The 24,362-nt window shown below is 40.8% G+C and overlaps 1 protein-coding gene across 3 annotated transcripts in view; it reads left to right on the top strand.

Annotated features, from left to right (window-relative positions):
* Nucleotides 1-24,362, top strand: part of LOC124613303 (protein outspread) — a 760,625-nt gene that overhangs the window by 697,143 nt on the left and 39,120 nt on the right. For all 3 annotated transcript variants that reach the window (XR_006979633.1, XM_047142013.1, XM_047142002.1), the window contains exons 14-17: nt 6,029-6,196; nt 8,495-8,586; nt 18,597-18,698; nt 19,095-19,331. Coding sequence is in view for 2 of the 3 variants with exons in the window: in XM_047142013.1 (XP_046997969.1) it covers nt 6,029-6,196; nt 8,495-8,586; nt 18,597-18,698; nt 19,095-19,331 (599 nt within the window). In the remaining variant the exon portion in view is untranslated. The remainder of the gene's footprint in view (nt 1-6,028; nt 6,197-8,494; nt 8,587-18,596; nt 18,699-19,094; nt 19,332-24,362) is intronic.

The following is a 24,362-nucleotide window of genomic DNA, read 5'->3' as shown; positions in this document are numbered from 1 at the left end:
CCACAGTACATCTTGTAAAAGAACCACACTGGAAGTAATGCATAAAATAATTGTTAATAATTTTAGTTATTACTTTAATGCTGGTACCTAAATACATTAAGCAAACAGAATTTCAATTATTTATATTCCTCCTGGAACAAATGTCACTAATACCTAAAATTTCTTACTCAATTTTCTATTAAAATGTCTCTCTGTTTAGGACCATGTGCAAGTCAAGATTCAGTCCAAGTGCCAAGTTAACAGGGTTGGACTTTTATGACTTTCTTTGGGAATGTATTTCTAACTATGTAAAGTGGATGAACTTTAAATACACTGAGATTGCAAATATTGTCTTCAGTAGGAGTTACACAGTATGAGCTTTACAAACATAAGGAGGAACCTACTAAAGGAAGCCACCACCACTCTCTTTTGTGTTCTTACTCATCGTGGGGGTGTAATTTTAGAGAAATATTGGAACTCATGAAAAGCAAAAGGTGACAGTTTTATAATTATTTCTTGTGTAATTCCTTTGCAGTAGTAACTGTTATTTGACTAAAGCAGTTGATATTGTATTTATGATACATACATTTCCCAGTGTGCTATACAGGGTTACTATAAATGATTCATTTATTTTCAATGTTCTATATTTTCCACAGTATTACATGTACAAATATGACTGATGCATGAATAGAACTGTAAACTCACGGAGTTTGCATTGTGGCCACCAGTTGGTAAGGCAAGTGCAGTTCCATACAAAATAGTGACAAAGCAAGAAAAGAGTTTGTGTGTCTAAGAACATGTGAAACGTTTATCTGTTACAACACTGCAGCATGCATTCAGAAGGAATTAAAACAGAAAGTTGCCACGTAAACAGAGCACTGTGCATTGGTATCGACAATTCAGAGATTCTTGTTGTCTCTGTAAACAGAAAAGCACCTGTTAACAAAGTGTGCCATATGCTACCATGTAGAGGATGATAGAAAGTTTTGTCCACAGTTAAAAAAAAAAAATCTGGCTGGTATTATACGGCCATCTCTTCAGCTGGCAATGAATCATTTAATACTGCTTCTTATGACACTCTAGCCTTCCCTTCCTTAACTGCATCCTGGGAGGTTGGCCAGGCTCACTGACTTCGGGTGAAACACTTTCCCCACTGCCTGGCCTGCACTAGGACAGACAGGGACAATTTCACCACCACCAAGCTGTTACTGTTTGTGGAAGATATTGAAGACAAGTTTGATAAAGTGAAACCTCTCACTAAGATTTGGCTTGGTTCATTGTTGATCAAAACTACTTCTGCCACCCAATCTATGGCCCTTCATGCTTGGGGGAATGGGGGGGGGGGGGGGGGGGGTGACTTGGAATATGGTTCAGGGAGTGATTTATCCTATGGACCTCATCTTTCAAGCTGATGAAGCACTCTGGACCAGTTCGGAATCACAGGGAATTCATTTTGTGTGCCATGTTCAGAAAGGTTGTAAGGACAATTGCATCAATACTGGCTTCTTTACTCTGGCATTTGAGTGAGATCTGTCCCAGAGAAGGTCAAGCTTGTTTGTTATCAGCACGATGTGAAGTTATATGCCACTTGCGAGATGTTTTTGGTGTTTGAATTTCGGATACGTATTTCCACTTTATGGAGAGACCTCTTTGTAATGAATGTTGACACCCACTCCATGAGGGGAGCCCGTGTTCCGGCACCTGTGTGTTGATAGTCATGAGCATCACTCTCCACACTCAGCAGACTGCCTGGTTTATAAGAAGGGAAGAAGATATAGGAGTATAAGTCCCTTGATCATTTATCATACACTGAGGCTCATCAGTAATTTGCCTATCTTCACCCTGTGTTCATGACATCTAACTTTGCCTCTGTTACGCCCTTTCCCTCTCCTCCCCACTTCTTAGGGTAGTCCTGCCCCTCTCTCCTTTCTCCCCTCCCCTGCGGTTCCCATGCCCTTGGCCTCCGGGTGCCCCTCCTCCTCCTCAGCTGGAGATGTATCCTCTTTCTTTGGCACCCATTGATGATGGGGCTTACTCCCAGGACTCCTCTCCCTCAGTGTCTCCCATGCTAGAGATCTGTTGCTACAGCTCAGTTGCAGGACCCACAGTCCATGCACCCCAAGACTGCCCGCTCTCAGTTCCGGATCTTGCAGAGGCCTGCTCTGTCTCCATGCCTTGCTCTCCTTGACCTATGAAAGAGAAGAAGAAGAAGAAGAAGAAGAAGAAGAACTGCAAGTCTCAGGACAAGGCCCCTCTGGTGTCCCCAGATGTGCCATCTCCCCCCTCGCAAGCTGAGTGACCTCTTATTCATGGATGTCACCCCATCCTCTTTGGTGACAAATGTTGACTCAGTGGTGTGACTGGCACCAGGTCACTTTCCTCCCACTGAGATCCCCAGTACCTGCTTATGCAGTGGATTCTACCATCACTTAAGACAGTTGCAATCCCTTATTTTCTTCTAATCGGCAGCTTGTGACTCTAGATATCTTACTTTACTAATGCCTACTCATCAACTCTTTGTTGGTACAGTGCATTCCGTCGGAACCATGCTAGGCCTCTGGTGGCATTTGCACATCGGTCTGTACAGACATTGTTAGTACATGGATTTCCCTTTGTACCACATGGGAAGCAGTTGCCATACAGGTCTACTTTGCAATCTCTACCTCCCTTGTGACAGGCCACCTACACTCTTTGCCCTAACTGCCTTCATTCAGAAACTCCCTCTCTCTCTACCTTCTTCCTTATTGGGGATTTTAACCACCATCCTTCGTGGGGCAGTGCTTTTTTTTTGTCTAGTTGGGGACTCCTAATTGACCAGTTTCTTGCAGACCACGACCTGTGCCTTCTAAATGATGGTTGCCTTACTCATTTTATTACCACCTGTGGCATTTTCTCTGCATTGGTCTTTTGCTCATGCCACACAATGACCTCTGTGATAGTAACCACTTCGCATTGATTCTCTCATTCCCTTCTTACCTCCCAATGGATTGGTTACCCTGCTGGGCTTTCCATCATGCTGATTGACCTCCCAGGTAATGTTTACACCCTCTTTGTTAGTGTGTATTGATGAAGTCATTTGTGATGTGTCCTGTAAGATAATTCACACCATTGACATTGCTGTTACCTGCTCTACGGGCCCCGTTCACCACTGGCTAGTTGCATGGTGGAGCACAGCCATTGCCACCACCATCCACAATCGCTGTCGAACCTTGCAACATCTTAAGCAGCACCCATCCCCCACCAGTCTTATTACATTCAAATGTCTTTGTGCCAAAGCCCGTTACTTAATCAAACAGAGCAAGCAGGTGTGTTACGGATTCTTTGTCTCCTCCCTAGGTTCTTGTGTCCCTTTGTCATGGGTGTGGGTTATGCTCCCCCCCCCCCCCCCCCCCCCCTGCCCCCCAAGGTTGCCATTGACAGCCTTCCATCCCTGACCTTGCCCTTCCAGGTGACCTTTGTACAGATCCATTGGGTCTCATGGAACACCTAGTGATAGATGTTGTGATGACATTAGTGTCAGCCTCCTATCCAGCTGCCTTACTCCTCCAGAAACAGTGGACTGAAACTTCCCACTTCTTACTGAATCAGAACTTCTTCTGGCCCTCTCTTCATCCCATGGTTCAGACCCTGGCCTCGATTCCATCTGTAATCAATAGTTTCAACAACTCAATCCTCTTCAGTGACACTATCTCCTCCGTATTTAACTGTATTTGTCTCCAAGGCATTTTCTCCTCTCAGTGGTATTGTGGTTCCTGTACTTAAACCCAGAAGGGTTCCACCGTCCCTTGATAGTTACCAGCAAATCAGTCTGACCGATGTCCCCTGCAAGCTTTTGAATCGATGGTGGCTTGTCAGCTCAGTTGGGCCCTTGAATCTCAGGACCTTTTCTCTCCTTACCATTGTGGCTTTCAGAACGGATGGTCTCCAGTCAATCATCTGCTTTTATTTGAAAACCACAGTTTGGCAGACCTTTTATCAGTGCCGCCATCTTGTTGCAGTTTTCCTCAATCTTTGTAAAGGCCTATGACACAGCTTGGTGCCATCACATCCTCCTTACGCTCCACAGGTGGGTCTTTGGGGCCCACTCTTAACTTTCATTCACCAGTTTGGAGAATGATGATGCACAGGGCTCTGTATAAAGTATCCTTCTTTTTCTCATTGCAATTAATGGACTTATGGCCTTCGCCAGACTGTTGGTCGCCCCTGCTCTTTGTGTAGATGGTTTATGTATTTGATCTAGATCCCACTCAGTGGCCTCTGTGGAGTGACAGTTTCAGGATGTCTTCCACTGTACTTTTTCATGGACACCTGCACCATTATCAATTCTGTTCCCTTAAGTCAAGGGTGGTGTATATTTGTCACCATACTACGTCCTTTGTGATTCAGAGCTGTACCTCAATGCCCAACACCTGACTGTAGTCCCCCAGTTCTGTTTCATGGGTCATCTTTTTGACAACAAGCTTACTTGGTTACTCCATATCCATCATCTGAAGGTTGGCTGTTTTCTTAAACTCAATGTCTTCACTTCCTTGTTCACACCTCTTGGGGTGCAGATCATTCGATTCTTCTCCACTTTTATTGGGCATTAGTTCTGGGTCATCTGAACTGTGGTTACTAAGTTTGTGGCTCAGCTGCCCCTTCCATGCTGCTCCTCTTGGACCCGGTTCACTATTGTGGTATTGGTTTAGCCACCAGTTGCTTCCACACTAGGCATGTCAGTAGTCTTCTGGTTGATGCTGGGATCCCTCTGCTTGCGGTTTGGTGGTCCCAGCTCCTGGTTTTGTATGCCATCACTATCCGCTCTTCCCCTGCTCACCTCTTCTATTTTATTCTTTTTGTGACTCTGGGACATCGCCTGCCTGCCCTCGGGTAGGTTTATCGGTTGAGTTCCACCTTGCTTCTTTGCACCATGATTTCCATCTCCATCCATGTTCTTTTCCCCACATTGTCTCCTGACCAACCTTTCTTGATTAGATCACCAACCCCCTCCCCACCCCCCCCCCCCCACCCCCCCCCCCCCACCCCCCACCCCACCCCACCCCACCCCAACTCCACCCCCTCCTGTCCTTTAACCTTCCTGCTGCCCTAATGTTTCTTTTACCTGTATCTTTTACCTTCTATCTCCAACCATCAACGGGCTATTGACTGGATGCTGACATCACAGTTACAGATAATCTGCATAAACCTGTTACATTGGCCACTGATGTAGCATATATATGGATCATGATAACCCTTTCAGCATGAACTAAGGCCTAAAGATGGTGCATTGAAGTGCCAGAAATGGTAGCTACACAATAAATAAGATCATAAGGACAACTGTAGGTGTTTCAATTTCTTACAATGCCAAAATTTGTTAGATGTCCCAACTCCATTCATCTTCACTGATGATAACGGGACATGAAGATTTTAATGCTTTTCTTCTTCTTCTTCTTCTTCTTCTGCTGCTGCTCCTCCTCCTCCTCCTCCGTTCTGTCGTAATGAGTAGTTACTTTTGCAGAATTTCACTATTATGGGGGCCACATACATCTGCCATTATGGTGTTGTGCAACAGACACCAGAAACAAAGTAAACTGTTAATAATTTTTTGCATGAATTATTTATTTAATAAGACTTTGTAGGACAAGAAGTATTACTGTTAGCTTTCCACAGAAGCATAGCCAGACTAGAAGTCAAATGAATTTCGTTTCATCCAATGGCTACCCTGCCTCCCCCAAACAAGTAACTGATATTGAAATTTCTCAACTAGAACTATCTCTTTCAAGAAGTTAAGGAGAAGAAAAGACAACCAAAAATGAGGGAAGACATATGAGATTTCATATGAAAGCTAATACTCTTAGAAATGGCCATTTAGAATACTCAAGGTAAATAGAAATAATTGATTCTGAACAATTACTCAAATCCAGACTTCTTGCTGCACGTAGGTGAAAAGTTTGTATTTTCCAGTTGTTGTATTTCTGTAGACATCCACACCCCCAGAGAAAATGCTTAGTAGAACTATGTCATTTTTGTGCTGTGAATTTGCACATTTTTCAAAGGAAAACTGTTTCAGGTCGACTCGGTGAAGAGCTCTTTGTTTGACTCGGCAGAGAGTCAATCAACAGAGGTAGAGGACTTGAAACGACGTCTAAGCATTGCTCTGTGTGATGTCAGTATTGCAGAGAAAGAGCTTCTCAAACTACGGCAAAACAAAGTGGAAATTGCTGCACTAGAAAATAAGGTAAAAAGATTGGGAAATCTGCAGTGTTATATCCATTTAGATTTAATGAAAATGATCGATTATTATTAACAAGATTGGAAAGGAAATGTTGAGTTGTTCATGTGAACTGATTTGTGGTCATATAACTGAACTGAATTTTTGTTGCCTGGTGGTGCTGATTAGCAAGAGGTAGACACGTTCAGAGTATCAGGTAGAAGGACTGGTGGCATGCATAAACACGTTCAGAGTGAACTTTCACAACATGTTAGTTTGTTTTTGAGGTGGGCTGCACCGTGGTTCATTTTCGAATGATTTGAGGCCATTTCTAAATCTGTTGAACCAGACAAAAACATTTGACTGGCTCATACAGTTATCTCCAAAAGCTGTTTTTATTAGTTCGTAAGTCTCGGAAGCTGGGTTTCTGGTTTTAAAACAAAATTTCACACAAACTCGTTGCTCGGTTTTTACATCCATTTTCACACAGACAGAATCCAGCAACAAGCCCTAACAGACCCGCACTCAACCAGCTGTCACAATGAACTGAATAAAGGAAACACAGTTTCCTGTCAGAGGGCATTCAAGGACAAGGCAATGACTCTCTCCCCACCCTCCGTGTACCTGCCCGCCAAACCAGTAAGCAGTAGCGGATCCATTCTTTAAACTGTCCAATCACACCTTGTATATTCCAGTCAATGTTGTCAAAAGCTTTCTCTAAATCTACAAATGTTATAAACATAGATTTACTTTCTTTTAACCTGCTTTTAAGAAACATTGGAGTGTCAGTATTGCCTTGGATGTAACTTACTTTCTCTGGAACCCAAATCAGGTCTTTCCTGAGGTTGCGTCCAGTTGGCTCATTGCTCTGTAAATAATTTGTGTTAGTGTTTTGCAACCATAATTTTTAAACTGATAGTTTTGTAATATTCACAACTGTAAGTACCTGGTTTGTGTGGAATTTGAATTATTACATTCTTCCTGAAGTATGAGGATATTTCACATGTCTCCTATATCTTGCACCTTACACATGAAGTGGAATAATTGCTGGGTCGCCCAAGGATTTAAAAAATCCTGAGGGAATGTCGTCTGCTCAGGGGGCCTTGTTTTGGCTTAGGTTTTAGAGTGTTCTGCCAAATTTTTCTTGCAGTATCCTATCTCCATCTCGTTTTCATCTTGATCCTCTTCCCTCCTATAATATTGTCTTAAAGTTCATTTCTCTTGTTGAGGCTCTCTCAAATTCCTTCTAGCTTTCCCTTCTTTGCTTAGCAGTGGCTTACCATCTTAGCTTGTGACATTCATACAGTTGCTTCTCTTTTCTCCATCAATTTCTTCAATCTTCATATAGGTGGTATCTATATTTCCCCATAGTTATACATGCTTTTACAGCCTAACTTTTCTCCTCTAGCCTTTCTTCCTTAGCTATTTTGCTTTTACTGCCAGTCTTGTTTTTATACATCTGTATTCCCTTTTATCCGGTTCATTTGCTGCATTTTAATATTTTCTCCATTCAACAATTAAATTTAATATCTCTGGCATTATTCAAGGACTTCTATTAGGCCTTGCCTTTTACATATGTCATCCTCTGCTGCTTTTACTATTTCATCTCTCAGAGCTACCCATTCATCTTCTATTGTATTCCTTTTAACAACTGCAGTCCAATGTTGCCTGATGCTCCCTCTGAAACTCTCTAACAACCTGTGGTTTATTCAGTTTATCCAGATCCCATCTGCTTTATTTCCTACCTTTTTAAGTTTTAACTTGCAGGTCATAACCAATAAATTATGGTTCACATCTGCCCTTGGAAATGTCAGTCTAAAACCAATTTTGAAATTTGTTCCTTGACATTCTAGACTGTTGGAATGCACAACGGACACGAATGGATGCAGGTGACAAGACAGGATGCTTATGTACGCGTCACCTGTCAAAGTTGTATCTAGACGTATCAGGGGTCCCGAAAATCCCCACTTCATCACTGCCTCAGAGATGTTGTATCCCATTGGTCATGCGCCGACTATAACATCACGTTCAAACTCTGTTAAATGTTGATAACCCGCCACTGTAGCAGCAGAAACTGATCTAACAACTGCGTCAGACACATGCTGTCTTACTTAGGCATTGCTGACCACAGCAGCATATTATGCCTGTTTAGATATATCTGTATTTGAATATGCATGCCTATAACCAGTTTCTTTGACACTTCAGTGTATAGTCAGTCCGAAACCTTGCAGTGTCTTCATGTCACTTACACATGTACAACCTTCTTACATGATTCTTAAACCAAAAAGCTAGTAGTTAAAAGTTCCTTAAATGTTTGTGTTTCAGGTAAAAGATTTAATGAGTTCTTTGGAGAAAACCGAACACCAGTTAGAAGTTAGGACAAGAGAAGCAGAGGAGTTGGAAAGACTCAAAGAAAGGTAAGAATGCTGAAATCATTATGATTCACCTTTGTATGTTTGTTTTTAAACTAGAGATAAAACTACAAAACTAGATATTCAGAATCTTTTTGGACTGAGTGCATTTAATGTACTTTCTTCGTTATTCCCTATTTATATCTCAAACGTAAGTTGTATGTTTTTCTTCTTGAATACTTTTGGAAGTTAAGTGGTACAGGTAAGTCATTAAGGCAGAAGTTTAAAAATGTAGCCACAAATATATTCCAGTTTTTTAAAAAAATGTCGAATCTGAGACATATTTAATGATTAATTTGAAAACTTTCCTCACGATTTCAGCGGAAAGAAACAGCAGAGATCTGGTTTTGTTACATCAGAGGTAATTAGTTATTAAAATTCTTACACCCATATTCCCCCCCATGAACCATGGACCTTGCTGTTGGTGGGGAGGCTTGCGTGCCTCAGCGATACAGATAGCCGTACCGTAGGTGCAACCACAACGGAGGGGTATCTGTTGAGAGGCCAGACAAACGTGTGGTTCCTGAAGAGGGGCAGCAGCCTTTTCAGTAGTTGCAGGGGCAACAGTCTGGATGATTGACTGATCTGGCATTGTAACAATAACCAAAACGGCCTTGCTGTGCTGGTACTGCGAACGGCTGAAAGCAAGGGGAAACTACAGCCGTAATTTTTTCCGAGGGCATGCAGCTTTACTGTACGATTAAATGATGATGGCGTCCTCTTGGGTAAAATATTCCAGAGGTAAAATAGTCCCCCATTCGGATCTCCGGGCGGGGACTACTCAAGAGGATGTCATTATCAAGAGAAAGAAAACTGGCATTCTACGGATCGGAGCGTGGAATGTCAGATCCCTTAATCGGGCAGGTAGGTTAGAAAATTTAAAAAGGGAAATGGATAGGTTGAAGTTAGATATAGTGGGAATTAGTGAAGTTCGGTGGCAGGAGGAACAAGACTTCTGGTCAGGTGACTACAGGGTTATAAACACAAAATCAAATAGGGGTAATGCAGGAGTAGGTTTAATAATGAATAGGAAAATAGGAATGCGGGTAAGCTACTACAAACAGCATAGTGAACGCATTATTGTGGCCAAGATAGATACGAAGCCCAAACCTACTACAGTAGTACAAGTTTATATGCCAACTAGCTCTGCAGATGACGAAGAAATTGAAGAAATGTATGATGAAATAAAAGAAATTATTCAGATTGTGAAGAGAGATGAAAATTTAATAGTCATGGGTGACTGGAATTCGAGTGTAGGAAAAGGGAGAGAAGGAAACATAGTAGGTGAATATGGATTGGGGCTAAGAAATGAAAGAGGAAGCCACCTGGTAAAATTTTGCACACAGCACAATATAATCATAGCTAACACTTGGTTTAAGAATCATGAAAGAAGGTTGTATACATGGAAGAACCCTGGAGATACTAAAAGGTATCAGATACATTATATAATGGTAAGACAGAGAATTAGGAACCAGGTTTTAAATTGTAAGACATTTCCAGGGGCAGATGTGGACTCTGACCACAATCTATTGGTTATGACCTGTAGATTAAAACTGAAGAAACTGCAAAAAGGTGGGAATTTAAGGAGATGGGACCTGGATAAACTGAAAGAACCAGAGACTGTACAGAGTTTCAGGGAGAGCATAAGGGAACAATTGACAGGAATGGGGGAAAGAAATACAGTAGAAGAAGAATGGGCAGCTTTGAGGGATGAAGTAGCGAAGGTAGCAGTGGATCAAGTAGGTAAAAACACGAGTGCTAGTAGAAATCCTTGGGTAACAGCAGAAATATTGAATTTAATTGATGAAAGGAGAAAATATAAAAATGCAGTAAATGAAGCAGGCAAAAAGGAATACAAACGTCTCAAAAATGAGATCGACAGGAAGTGCAAAATGACTAAGCAGGGATGGCTAGAGGACAAATGTAAGGATGTAGAGGCCTATCTCACTAGGGGTAAGATAGATACTGCCTACAGGAAAATTAAAGAGACATTTGGAGATAAGAGAACGACTTGTATGAATATCAAGAGCTCAGATGGAAACCCAGTTCTAAGCAAAGAAGGGAAAGCAGAAAGGTGGAAGGAGTATATAGAGGGTCTATACAAGGGCGATGTACTTGAGGACAATATTATGGAAATGGAAGAGGATGTAGATGAAGATGAAATGGGAGATACGATACTGCGTGAAGAGTTTGACAGACCACTGAAAGACCTGAGTCGAAACAAGGCCCCCGGAGTAGACAACATTCCATTAGAACTACTGACGGCCTTGGGAAAGCCAGTCCTGACAAAACTCTACCATCTGGTGAGCAAGATGTATGAAACAGGCGAAATACCCTCAGACTTCAAGAAGAATATAATAAGAACCGATCCCTTCTTCTGGTCAAGTTGTGCCACAAACTTCTCTTCTCCCCAATCCTATTCTATACTTCCTCATTAGTTATGTTATCTACCCATCTAATCTTCAACATTCTTCTGTAGCACCACATTTCGAAAGCTTCTATTCTCTTCTTGTCCAAACTATTTATCGTACATGTTTCACTTCCATAAATGGCTACACACCATACAAATACTTTCAGAAACGACTTCCTGACACTTAAATCTATACTCGACGTTAACAAATTTCTCTTCTTCATAAACGCTTTCCTTGCCATTGCCAGTCTACATTTTATATCCTCTCTACTTCGACCATCATCAGTTATTTTGCTCCCCAAATAGCAAAACTCCTTTACTGCTGTAAGCGTCTCTTTTCCTAATCTAATTCCCTAACCATCACTCGATTTAATTCATTACATTCCATTATTCTCGTTATGCTTTTATTGATGTTCATCTTATATCCTCCTTTCAAGAAACTGTCCATTCCGTTCAGCTGCTCTACCAGGTCCTTTGCTGTCTCTGACAGAATTACATTGTCATAGGGGAACCTCAAAGTTTTTATTTCTTCTCCATGAATTTTAATTCCTACTCCGAATTTTTCTTTTGTTTACTTTACTGCTTGCTCAATATACAGCTTGAATATCATCGGGGAGAGGCTACAACCCTGTCTCACTCCCTTCCCAGCCACTGCCTCCCTTTCATGTCCCTTGACTCTTACAACTACCATCTGGTTTCTGTACAAATTGTAAATAACCTTTCGCTCCCTGTATTTTACCCCTCCACCTTCAGAAATTGAAAGAGAGTGTTCCAGTCAACATTGTCAAAAGCTTTCTCTAATTCTGCAAATGCTAGAAATGTAGGTTTGCCTTTCTTTAATCTGTTTTCTAAGATAAGTCATAGAGTCAGTATTGCCTCATGTGTTCCAACATTTCTACGGAATCCAAACTGATCTTCCCCGAGGTCAGTTTCTACGTTTTTCCATTCGTCTGTAAAGGATTCGTGTTGGTATTTTGCAGCAGTGGCTTATTAAACTGATAGTTAGGTAATTTTCACATCTGTCAACACATGCTTTCTTTGGGATTGGAATTATTATATTCTTCTTGAAGTCTGAGGATATTTCGCCTGTCTCATACATCTTGCTCACCAGATGGTAGAGTTTTGTGAGGCATGGCTCTCCCAAGGCTGTCAGTAGTTCTAATGGAATGTTGTCTATTTCCGGGACCTTGTTTCGACTTAGGTCTTTCAGTGCTCTGTCAAACTCTTCACGCAGTATCGTATCTCCCATTTCATCTTCATCTACATCCTCTTCCATTTCCATAATATTGTCCCCAAGTACATCGCCCTTGTATAGACCCTCTATATACTCCTTCCACCTTTCTGCTTTCCCTTCTTTGCTTAGAACTGGGTTGCCATCTGGGCTCTTGATATTCATACAAGTGGTTCTCTTATCTCCAAAGGTGTCTTTAATTTTCCTGTAGGCAGTATCTATCTTACCCCTAGTGAGATAGGCCTCTACATCCTTACATTTGTCCTCTAGCCATCCCTGCTTAGCCATTTTGCACTTCCTGTCGATCTCATTTTTGAGACGTTTGTATTCCTTTTTGCCTGCTTCATTTACTGCATTTTTATATTTTCTCCTTTCATCAATTAAATTCAATATCTCTTCTGTTAACCAAGGATTTCTACTATCCCTCATCTTTTTACCTACTTGATCCACTGCTACCTTCACTATTTCGTCTCTCAAATCTACCCATTCTTCTTCTATTGTATTTCTTTCCCCCATTCCTGTCAATTGTTCCCTAATGCTCTCCCTAATGCTCTCCCTGAAGCTCTCTGCAACCTCTGGTTCTTTCAGTTTATCCAGGTCCCATCTCCTTAAATTCCCACCTTTTCGTAGTTTCTTCAGTTTTAATCTACAGTTCATAACCAATAGATTGTGGTCAGAGTCCACATCTGCCCCTGGAAAAGTCTTACAATTTAAAACCTGGTTCCTAAATCTCTGTCTTACCATTATATAATCTATCTGAAACCTGTCGGTATCTCCAAGCTTCTTCCATGTATACAACCTCCTTTTATGATTCTTGAACCAAGTGTTAGCTATGATTAATTTATGTCCTGTGCAAAATTCTACCAGGCGGCTTCCTCTTTCATTTCTTCCCCCCCAGTCCATATTCACCTACTACGTTTCCTTCTCTCCCTTTTCCTGCTATCGAGTTCTAGTCACCCATAACTATTAAATTTTCATCTCCCTTCACTATCTGAATTAGTTCTTTTATCTCATTATACATTTCATCAATCTCTTCATCATCTGCGGAACTAGTTGGCGTATAAACTTGTGCTACTGTGGTAGGCATGGGTTTCATGTCTTATCTTGGTCATGCTGTTTCTAGTAGCTTACCCGTATTCCTATTTTCCTATTCATTATTAAACCTACTCCTGCATTACCCCTATTTGATTTTGTATTTATAACCCTGTATTCACCTGACCAGAAGTCTTGTTCCTGCTGCCACCGAACTTCACGAAGTCCCACTATATCTGACTTTAACCTATCCATTTCCCTTTTTAAATTTTCTAACCTACCTGCCTGATTAAGGGATCCGACATTCCATGCTCCAATCTGTAGAACGCCAGTTTTCTTTCTCCTGATAACAACGTCGTCCTGAGTAGTCCCCGCCTGGAGATCCCAATGGGGGACTATTTTACCTCTAAAATATCTTACCCAAGAGCACGCCAACATCATTTAACCATACAGTAAAGCTGCATGCCCTTGGGAAAAATTACGGCTGTAGTTTCGCCTTGCTTTCAGCCGTTCGCAGTACCAGCACAGCAAGGCTGTTTTGCTTTGCGTTACAAGGCCAGATCAGTCAATCATCCAGACTGTTGTCCCTGCAACTACTGAAAAGGCTGCTGCCCCTCTTCAGGAACCACACGTTTGTCTGGCCTCTCAACAGATAACCCTCCATTGTGGTTGCACCTACAGTACAGCTATCTGTATCGCTGAGGCACGCAAGCCTCCCCACCAGCGGCAAGTTCATGGGGGAGAGGGGGGGGGGGGGGGGGGGGGAAGATGGTTTCTTATGTCAGTGGTAAAATGCCAGACTATGAGTCCAAAGGTCTTGGATTCAGTCTGTGGCCAGTCCTGGAATTTTCGTCTGTCGCTTTGCATTTCTTTCATTTCTGGCAAATGTTCGTTTATGTGTAAAACGCTGAACTGCACTGTGGTTCAAAACCTATGTTAAACTGAAAGTTTCCCTGTAATTGGGTGGGTAAGTAAGTTTAAAGGTTGGAGGAAGGCAACAGCACACCGTCTAGAGGAACCGTGCCTAGTGAACGAGTGCAAGTGAAGGACTGCATTGTTCAAATCACCCTTTGAGTTTGATGACAGCTTTACAAACATTTAACAAATATTAATAATATGGGAACATAAAATAGCCACAGTGTCAGAATGAATGTGGTGATGGTGTCTTGGTACATAGTTCAAATCTAAGCGACATTTTGTGGCTATGTCTGCCACAGCCCTTGACAGAAATTCTAAGATAGTTGTCTACTTTCATTTTGAGAATCAATTTTTTTCCCCTTAATAACCTAGCAGAATAGTAATAATGCTACAGGGAATTTAGTTTTCCCGCTGATACTTCAGTTTCTCTTATAAGAATTAATCAGTTCAGAAATTAGAGTACTTACAGTAGTCATTTGTATGTTATCCTTATTGCTTGTAGTTTTTGTTCTGTAATGTAAAATAAATGACCAAGTTTCAGTAACCTGTGACTGATTGCAGACAATATTGTAGGTGGGGCAACCACAGCTATGGGTAGTCATCTTGGGTATTGGTAAATGGCTTCAGCTGTATTTAGTCCTTTATTATTGGATCACTACTGCTTTTGTGGCACTAAAAGCCACATTTTCAGGCGTACATGTAATTAAAACAGTAGAGCTGAAAAGCTCAGGACTTCGTATGCAACATTCATTGTCCACCAGAACAAAACACGCCAAAAAGCAATGTCATAGAATAAAATAGCCAGGTTTCAATATAGTTGAATGGGTATGCTTCTCCAGTCCGTATTCAATCGGAAAGAGGGGATGCGACTGCGTGCTGATTGTTTGCCACTGAGAACAAAGGTCTCCGATCTTGTTCTCCCTCTTAAATGTTTGTCTCTTCTTTCATCACTGTTTCCAAACCAATGTTACGTTTTGTCCAAGATAATGATTTTCATTTCGCAGGCAAGTGCTCTACCATCTGAGCTACTGAAGCACGACTCACGCCCGGTACTCACAGCTTTATTTCTGCCAGTATCTCGTCTCCTACCTTCCAAACTTTACAGAAGCTCTCCTGCGAACCTTGCAGAACTAGCACTCCTGAAAGAAAGGATATTGCGGAGACATGGCTTAGCCACAGCCTGGGGGATGTTTCCAGAATGAGATTTTCACTCTGCAGCGGAGTGTGCGCTGACATGTGCTAGAGCACTTGCCCGCTAAAGGCAAAGGTCCCGAGTTCGAGTCTCGGTCGGGCACACAGTTTTAATCTGCCAGGAAGTTTCATATCAGCGCACACTCCACTGCAGAGGGGAAAATCTCATTCTGGATAATGATTTTCCTTTCCTATTTCGTTGTAAGACAGTGGCTGAAACATTGGATATTTTTTTAATCTTTTATATCTTTAATCAGTAATAAAATTGTTTCCTGTGCTAAGAGAGACAGCTACAGGTATCCTAATGTAGTACTAAATCTATCCAGCAGATAGCATAAATTATTTGCTCAGTTTCACATTACACTGGAAGTTTTGAAGTACGCATTTGATTGTACCTTTTGCATGGTTTTTGCTCATGTAAAAATACTTGGCAAAATTTATGTAGAAGAATAATAATATTGTGATGTGGCATTTTGAGCTTACTATGAACGAGAGAGTATTTAGTGATGACTGTAGGTAAGGAAAATTCTTTCTGTAGGCTGTAATGTAAACTGCAATGACTAAAGTTAATGGTAAGGAAGGCAGTTACGTGTGACTGAAAGGTTTATAGTGTTTTTATTGATTCCCTGCACTCTTTGTCAAACAGATCTGATTCAAGGTCTTCAAAATACTTAGCACGCAATGTTAACTTAAAATATTTTAAACTGTTTTTCAGTGATAATCTTATTTATAATCTTGTTAGAATGAAAAATACCAAATGAAACTCCACTAACAAAAGATTCATTGCAGCCCTCATGGGAACATGTTTCAGCAGAAGAAAAGAAGGCATTCCTTATGCAATACTGAACATGCTGTGAACTTCAGAAAATTCCAGCTCAGATTTTTGCATGTGGCATTCAGTTTTTCTGTCACACCTGAAGAGACTTGCATAAATCAGGTGATCTAGCAGGAAAGCACTCACCAGGAAAACCGAGCGAGGTGGCGCAGTGGTTAGCACACATGACTCGCTCTTGGGAGGATGACGGTTGAAACCCATGTCTGGCCATCCTGATTTGGATTTTCTGTGATTTCCCTAAATTGCTTCAGGCAAATGCCGGAATGGTTCCTTTGAAAGGGCATGGCCAACTTCCTTCCCCATGCTTCCCTAATCCAATGAGGCCAATGACATCGCTGTTTGGTCCCCTCCTCCCAAATCAACCAACCAATCACTAGGAAACTGAAAGTCTGCGGGATCAATTTTGGTCGAACAAGAGATGTTTCAGTGTGCCTTTTACCTTAGTATTCAAGTCTCAATAATGTGGAGATTTGCCAGAAACTTCACATGGTGTGGATTCAATGTTAGATTCTAGGTCCATTTCCCCAATTGTATAACTGTGGTAGGTTATAGGAACATGCAGGTTGACAAAATAGTGTCCAATTGAAAGACTTTCACTAGGCCATTGAACTACATGAAATTGTTGTTATATCTGCCAGAAGAAATAGGTTTGTAGTTAATAACACAGTAGTTTTAAAAGGTGGAATTCAATAAAAATTACTATAATCTGAAGAAACCTGCCAAGTGAAGCATTCAAATTTCTTGTCTGTGCAATTCACAGAATATTACAGTCTTTCTTTACATTCGGTATTCTGGCTAGATAACACCTGAACATGTTATTCATCATTATTTTCCATTAATGTCACAAATAGTGATTCATTTGGTGGAAGTTGTGCAAGTGCACACAGATGGCCATATTAATTGGCAAGTTCTACACGAGCTCTTGACTTGTTTAGGGTTTGTGTAAAATATGAATCCATAGAATGGGGCAGTTATGCAGGCAAGGAAAATTTTCCAGGTCATTGAAAAAAGCGAGAAATTAGAACAATATATGGAATGAGTCTTTTACATTGCAGTGGATTAAGCACTGTTGTAAAACATCTTGCACATTCAAACTTTGTACAGACCAGGAATCAAGAAAATGACTCCTTTTCATGGGCAATGCTATTACTGGGTTCCGGGTTTGAGTTCTGATGTGGCATGCAACTTCCTGCAATATTGTATAAGAAACAGCAAAAGAATGTTTCACACATCTTTATTATAGAAAAAGATCTCATCAAATAAGGACTCCCGTCACTTTTTACTGATAGAGGATGAATTGGAGGATGTATTTTATAATCTTAATTGTAAACAAATTATGAAGGATTGAATAATTTCTATGAAAAGAAATGAAAATGGTGTAAACAGGAAAACCATTTTCCCTCTGTGAGACATACAAGAGAAATCCAGAAATGTATCCTGAAAAGTACTTTGGGAACTATTTTACATCAAAACATTATGAACAGACCTCATTATCATAGTATGTAACAAGCAATACATTTTAAAAGTTATAGTTGTGCTCATTTATGCCTTTCTCATTAAAATACGCTATGGAGTCCACTAACTTACTTCCTACTCAACATAGATAAGACTGATGTGAATCAGCATCAGCAAAATTGGATCAGAAACAGTTTTTTTTTCATGTTGTGATACTTTAAAATAAAGACTTGCCCATTCATTTATTTCTTGAACTCATAGTCCCTTCCATGTTTACTTGTGATTCTCCTTTACCTCTGATTCTTTCCAAATTGCATTTTTTTCCTTTCTTTACTGTCACAATATTCCATACTTCATTTAATATGTCCAGTTTATTTGCAGCACCTTTCTGTCATCCATTTGCATTTGCTCTCTCACCTTCCCAGTTCATTTCTTTAATCAGGTATTCTGTCTCTAATCTTTTACTGTTATGCATTTTTCATAGTTGACAAATATATTCCCTTAATTATTTGTGTATACATATTGTTTGTATTAACTTCTTAGGGAAATTTTAGATTGTTATTTTGGGACTTACTTATTTTGAACTATGTATTCCCCATTTGCCCAGCCAAGTGTTGAATAAAAGTTGTAATGGAAAATTTGATGAGCATCAGTTAAGTGGTAAACTGAGAAAAGCACCATGGCACTTTTTATTGTGTAGTCAGATGTATGTCTATGTTGAAAGTAACCTATTTAAGAAATACAGTAATTTGTGCTTAACTGCTTTGCAGAGTATTTTGTAGTTCTGCAATTTACCATAATAGTAAATCACCTTTTGTCAGCTGTCAGTGTAGCATGAGAATTTATATCAATTTTGTTTTATTCATATGATTCTAGCAATTGAGTGTTTAGAGTAGGTTATCCATACTAGATACATTCGGCAAGCATATTGTATCTGTCTGTAGTTACAAGCAGCTGCTAGAAGAGCACGAACAACTCCTGCTACGTTGGAGGCAGCAGGCAGTTGGCCCAGACTGGCGATCATTATACGAACAGATTAGTGACAGGTAAGTTCTGTTTCCATTGAATGCTTGTAGATTTATAGTAACAAAGTTCGGCTTCAGCTAAAACATTGATACTACAAAATTCAGGCGGAAATTGGACAGTGATTTTGCTGTACCTCCATGCTGATGCATCTTTATCTGGTCTGTATTTCTTCACTTTACTGAAATAAGCAAAGTTCAAGATACATACACAGTAAAGCAACTTCTTAATAGTGTCTAGCTCCATCTTTATTGTTCTAAACACAATCAGTTCAACTTTAGTGTGAGTGAGCTCACTGCTGATAGAACTTGAAAGCATAATGAACAAACCTGAAGTGTAGAACAAATTTCGTTGTGACTTTAGTCGTATTTGTACTCACAGAGTTACAGAAAGCACAATTAACTGTTTCACTGTTGCAGATATAGCAGGGATGGCGAGATTTGGCAACAGAAGCTGAAACATGCCGAAGCAGCCTTGCAGGAATCAGAGAATCGTTGTACACATTTGGAGAGGACTGTTGCGATGGCCAGAGAGAACAGCCGTCACTCTTCAACTGTCACGTCACCTTCACGAGAGATGCGACGGAGCTTCGGTTCACTGAGTGACCTAACAAACATTGACCTTCGACGTGATTTGTCATCCCTTGACAAGGACAGGTATGTGTGTGTGTGCACGCGCACGTGACAATAAAGTGTGCAAGAGTTGGGTGGGAAAAGTCGTAATTGGAATAAAGACTATAATCTTGCAGACTTATTTTGGGTGCTTCTCAAGGGCCAGATGCTCAGTCATTCTCACGTGGGTTTATCATGTCACCAACAGGTTTAAATTCTGCTTCTCAAGCGTTGCTCAGTTAACTCTGATTTGCACTTCGACTTGAGTAATCATAATACATATATTTAACAAGTTTCTGTAGAAAATAAATTCTTTTTAGGAATATTAACAATTGATTGCGAGGATTCCTACAGGTTTTATGTAGTCTTATAATTTGTCATAGTGTGCATCTTGATGAGTTATACGCATTTCCTGATTCTAATTTGTTATCATGGTTATGATCAGTCACTTACAAGTTTTGTCTTTGTGTCTGCAATTTCTGAACGTACGTTCTGTGCGGCTTGCAAACATTTCTTCTTCTTATTGCTGGTAATCCTGTTTTCTTTCAGGCAATCCTTCATCTGACACAGTGCATGTAATCCACCAGTCGATTCTTTTTTTTTTTTTTCCAAATATTATACCCTTGGTCTCTTTTGCACATTCATTTTGTGGTTTTGATATGTATAGCTGATGTAAGAAACAATGTTTCTTAGACTAGTTTCTACTTTTTTCTTTTTCCTTATTGTTACCACAACTTGCAGATGTGGATGCAAGCTGTGAGAGTTTAGTCCTTCCTTCCCCTAAATTACTCTGAAGTTTTCATTAACCCTTTTGCGGGCAAAATTATTGAGCAGTTTTTTTTAATGAATGGAGAGCAGATAGTAGTTAACATGTAGGTATCTTTATCATACAGAATATCAAATTTGCTCCAATTGTGAAAGTGAGATCACACAACAAGGTGGGGAAGTATTGTTCCCATTGCCCTTCCTTGGAGTTAAATGACAAAAACAACTTTTTCAATATATGTCACATTTATTTGATAAATTTACTTCTCTTGTTACAATGATTGTTCACAATTACTTGCCATGAAATTTTCTGAAACATGGGTGTATGCAAAGTGGTATTTGACAATATGTACAAACACAGCGAGTGCTCTTTTCCGCAGCTTTGGTACTACAATGATGGCACATCCAGTACGTTTCTCCTAAAATGGTTTGATGCTCCCCTACATCTCCATGATGAAAATCTTCAGGTACTTTACCCCCTTTTGCAGGAAAGACAGGTTTTTGTCCATGCCTTTTATGGGATGAGAAGCCAGCGATCAATTGTCTGGCTAGATGGATCCTGTATGTGAGCTGATCATGCTGTCCACATTCTCTTTTACTTATTTTCCACAGGATAAAACTGTTCACTGCAGCAATGTCCACCAGGAAATAAAATATTCTGTGCCACCATTTTACAGAACGTCTGCCAATAGCATACCTTTCTCGTAATTGTCTGTAGTTCTGCCACAACTTCAGGACAAGAAATCTCTGTACTAGTACCACCATTGTTTTTACTTTTCACTGTGGCTGTTTCTCATGGGACATGAATTGAGGATAGGAAAGTGACTGGACGGTTATCCATCCATTTTACTGCAGAAATGGCTCCTTTTGTTTCAAACTGGAATTCCCCTCATTCCAATTTTACATTTTCCTTCATAAATTTGGGTAAATCAAAAGTATTTACCTTATACTATAGCTTTGAGGAAAAAATCACAAAATGTCATGCAAACAGCACTGAAAGGCTCCTCTACAGAGCAACACTCAACTATACAATGCCTCTGTGCGAAGTTACAGCAAAAACGGCGGGAACTTCCGAATGGGAGTAGTACCCTATACTGTTCACTAGGTGGTAGCACCGTACAGAGGTGGGAACTGTGAATCCTACGGGACTAGGAGCGAGTTCATTGTAGTGGGAAGCATGTTTCCCACAGCTCACGAAAGGGTTAACCAACAGCCCAGGAAACCAAGCTTTTGCTATAATAACAAGAATGCCATGATGTATATTACTATGGTTTCAGGAATAAATATTTTGAGTTCACAGATTCAAGAAACATTCATAATCCCCATAGATTTTGTTATCCCAGACAAATTTTGTTAATAATTTGGATTATTTTGGTAGAATTACCTGAACCAATTCAAATACTGTTCTTTAGGCCACCAAACTTCACTTGTGGATTATCTGTAAGTAAAATCATCAGACCTTATTTCTTCCATATCTCACAGATATTTTTGCAATTATCCAAGAGAACTCTATAAACAATCCATATTAGAACAGAAATTTGTCATCTGCAGATAATTTGTGGGGTAGGAAGGACTGGGGAGTGATGTTATTAACATTAGTAAAGACTCCAGGTCACAGGTGAAGGTACATATGGTCAAAGGAGAAAATGTACACAGATAACCAATTTGCACAGAATATAGAAACCATTTTTCACCTTTAGGTTCCTGTCCGCATTAGCTTCCAATAAAGAAAAACATGGTTCCAAAAGAGATTCTATTGATTTTGTATGTTCTTTTCTCCTATGATTTTTAGTGGTTGTTATTGCAGGTTTTAATGACTGTTCTACAATAAAACTGAGTTCAGTACAGATATTAATTTCAAGAGTTAGTTATAGAAGACTACAACTGTGTAAAATCCCATATACGAGGGCGGTTCAGAAAGTAACCTCCGATTGGTCACAGTGCGGGTTGTGGGGGGAGTAGCGACGCCATCTATGCGTTCATGCACTCAACAGGTCAGTCGCCATCAAGCCGTGGTCGAGTGAACGTCGTACCTGCGCTAGTTTAGTTTTTGTGGCAGTTTGAAATGTGTGCTGCAATAGAAAACCCCGCCAAATGTGAAGTGCGTGCTGTCATAAGGTTTTTTTACAGCCAAAGGATATTCTGCAGCAGCTATTCATCGTGAGCTTTGTGCCGTGTACAGACCAAGAGTTATGAGTGAAGGAGTTGTCCGTGAATGGGTACGTTTATTTAAAAGTGGACGAGAAAACGTTCATGATGAAGAGAGGAGTGGTAGACCATCGTTGGTGACTGACGAACTCGTTCAGACAGTTGATGCAAAAGTTCGTGAAAATCGACGTTTCTCAATGTCGGAGTTGTGTACTGGTTTTCCACAGATTTCTAAGACTCTCTTGTACGAGATAGTGACAGCAAGATTGGGTTACCGTAAGTTCTGTGCACGATGGGTGCCCAAAATTCTTACCGACCACCACAAAACTCAAAGAATGGCCTCTGCATTAGACTTCCTGTCACGTTATGAGGACGAAGGAGAACCATTGTTAAACAGAATCGTGACTGGTGACGAAACCTGGATTAAGTGCGTGAACCCTGAGACAAAAGAACAATCAAAGATGTGGGCACATTCAAATTCGCCTACCAAACCAAGAAAAGCCTCGCAAGATTTTTCTGCCAGAAAACTGATGGCAATGGTGTTTTGGGATGCCAAAGGGGTGTTGTTGGTTGAATTCATGGAACGTGGTACGACCATTAATCAAGACGTGTACTGTGAAACAATAAAAAAGTTACGACGGGCTATACAGAACAAACGCCGTGGTATGCTGACTTCCGGTATCGTTTTTTTGCACGATAACGCCCGTCCTCACTCTGCTCGCAGAACAACGGCCCTTCTTGAGTCCTTTAAGTGGGACGTTATCAACCATCCACCTTACAGCCCAGACCTGGCGCCAAGTGATTATCACCTCTTCATGCATTTGAAGAAATGGCTCGGGTCACAGCGGTTTGATGACGACGAAGAGCTCAAAGATGCGGTCACAGGCTGGCTCCAGGCACAAGCGGGTGATTTTTATGCAGAAGGAATTTCAAAGCTTGTGAAGAGATACGATAAGTGCCTCAATCGCTATGGAGACTATGTAGAAAAATAGTGCAAAGATGTAGTTGTAAGATGTATATATTAAAATATTTTTATTTAACTTGGTGTATTTTTTTAAATCAACCGGAGGTTACTTTCTGAACGGCCCTCGTAGATTTTACAAGCCAGAAATGATAAACATTATATAAATCTTGATGCGTATTCAAGTGCAGAGATATGCAAACAGGCAGAATACGGTGCCTAATGTAAGACAACAAGTGTATGGTGCAGTTGTTAGATCGGTTACTGCTGCTACAATGACAGGTTATGAAGATTTAACTTGGTGTTATAGTCAGTTCATGAAAGATGGGACACTGAGGTAGCGATGAAGTGGGGATTTTCCTATACGCCTATTTCACGAGTATACTGTAAATATCAGGAATCTGCCAAGCACCAAATCTCCTACATACATTGCTGTGGCTGGAAAAAGAGCGTACAAGAATGGGACCAATGATGGCTGAAGAGAATCGTTCAGCGTGGTGGAAGTGCAACCCTTCCACAAATTGCTGCAGATTTCAATGCTGGGCCACAAGTATCGGCATGCAAACCATTCAATGAAACATCATCGATACGGGCGTTTGGAGCTGAAGTCCCACTTGTGTACACTTGATGACTACATGACAAAGCTTTACACCTTGCCTGGGCTAATCATCACCAACATTGGACTGTTGATGACTGGAAACATGTTACCTGGGCGGACGAGTCTCATTCCAAATTGTATCGAGTGGATGGACATGAATCCATGGGCTCTGCATGTCAGCAGGGGACTGTTCAAGCTAGTGGAGGCTCTGTAATGGTGTGGGGCATGTGCAGTTGGAGTGATATTGGGCCTCTGATATGTCTAGATACGACTCTGACATGTGACAAATATGTGAGCATCCTGTCTGATCACCTGCATCCACTCATGTCTGTTGTGAATTCCGACAGAATTGGGGAAATTCCATCAGGACAATGAGACACCCCACACGTCCAGAATTGCTACGGAGTGGCTCCAGGAACACTCCTCTGAGTTTAAACACTTCCACTGGCCACCAAACTCCCCAGACATGAACATTATTGACCATATCTGGTATGCCTTGCAACATGCTTACAGATTTAAGGACAGCCCTGCAGGTTTCATGGTGTCAGTTCCCTCCAGCACTACTAAGACATAGATAGAGTCCATGCCACGTCATGTTACAACA

This window comes from Schistocerca americana, chromosome 1 (genome assembly GCF_021461395.2).
Source record: "Schistocerca americana isolate TAMUIC-IGC-003095 chromosome 1, iqSchAmer2.1, whole genome shotgun sequence".
In the NCBI taxonomy this organism is placed as follows: Eukaryota; Metazoa; Arthropoda; class Insecta; order Orthoptera; family Acrididae; genus Schistocerca; species Schistocerca americana.
Note: the sequence above shows the minus strand (reverse complement) of the source record. Positions and strands in the feature narration are given on the sequence as shown.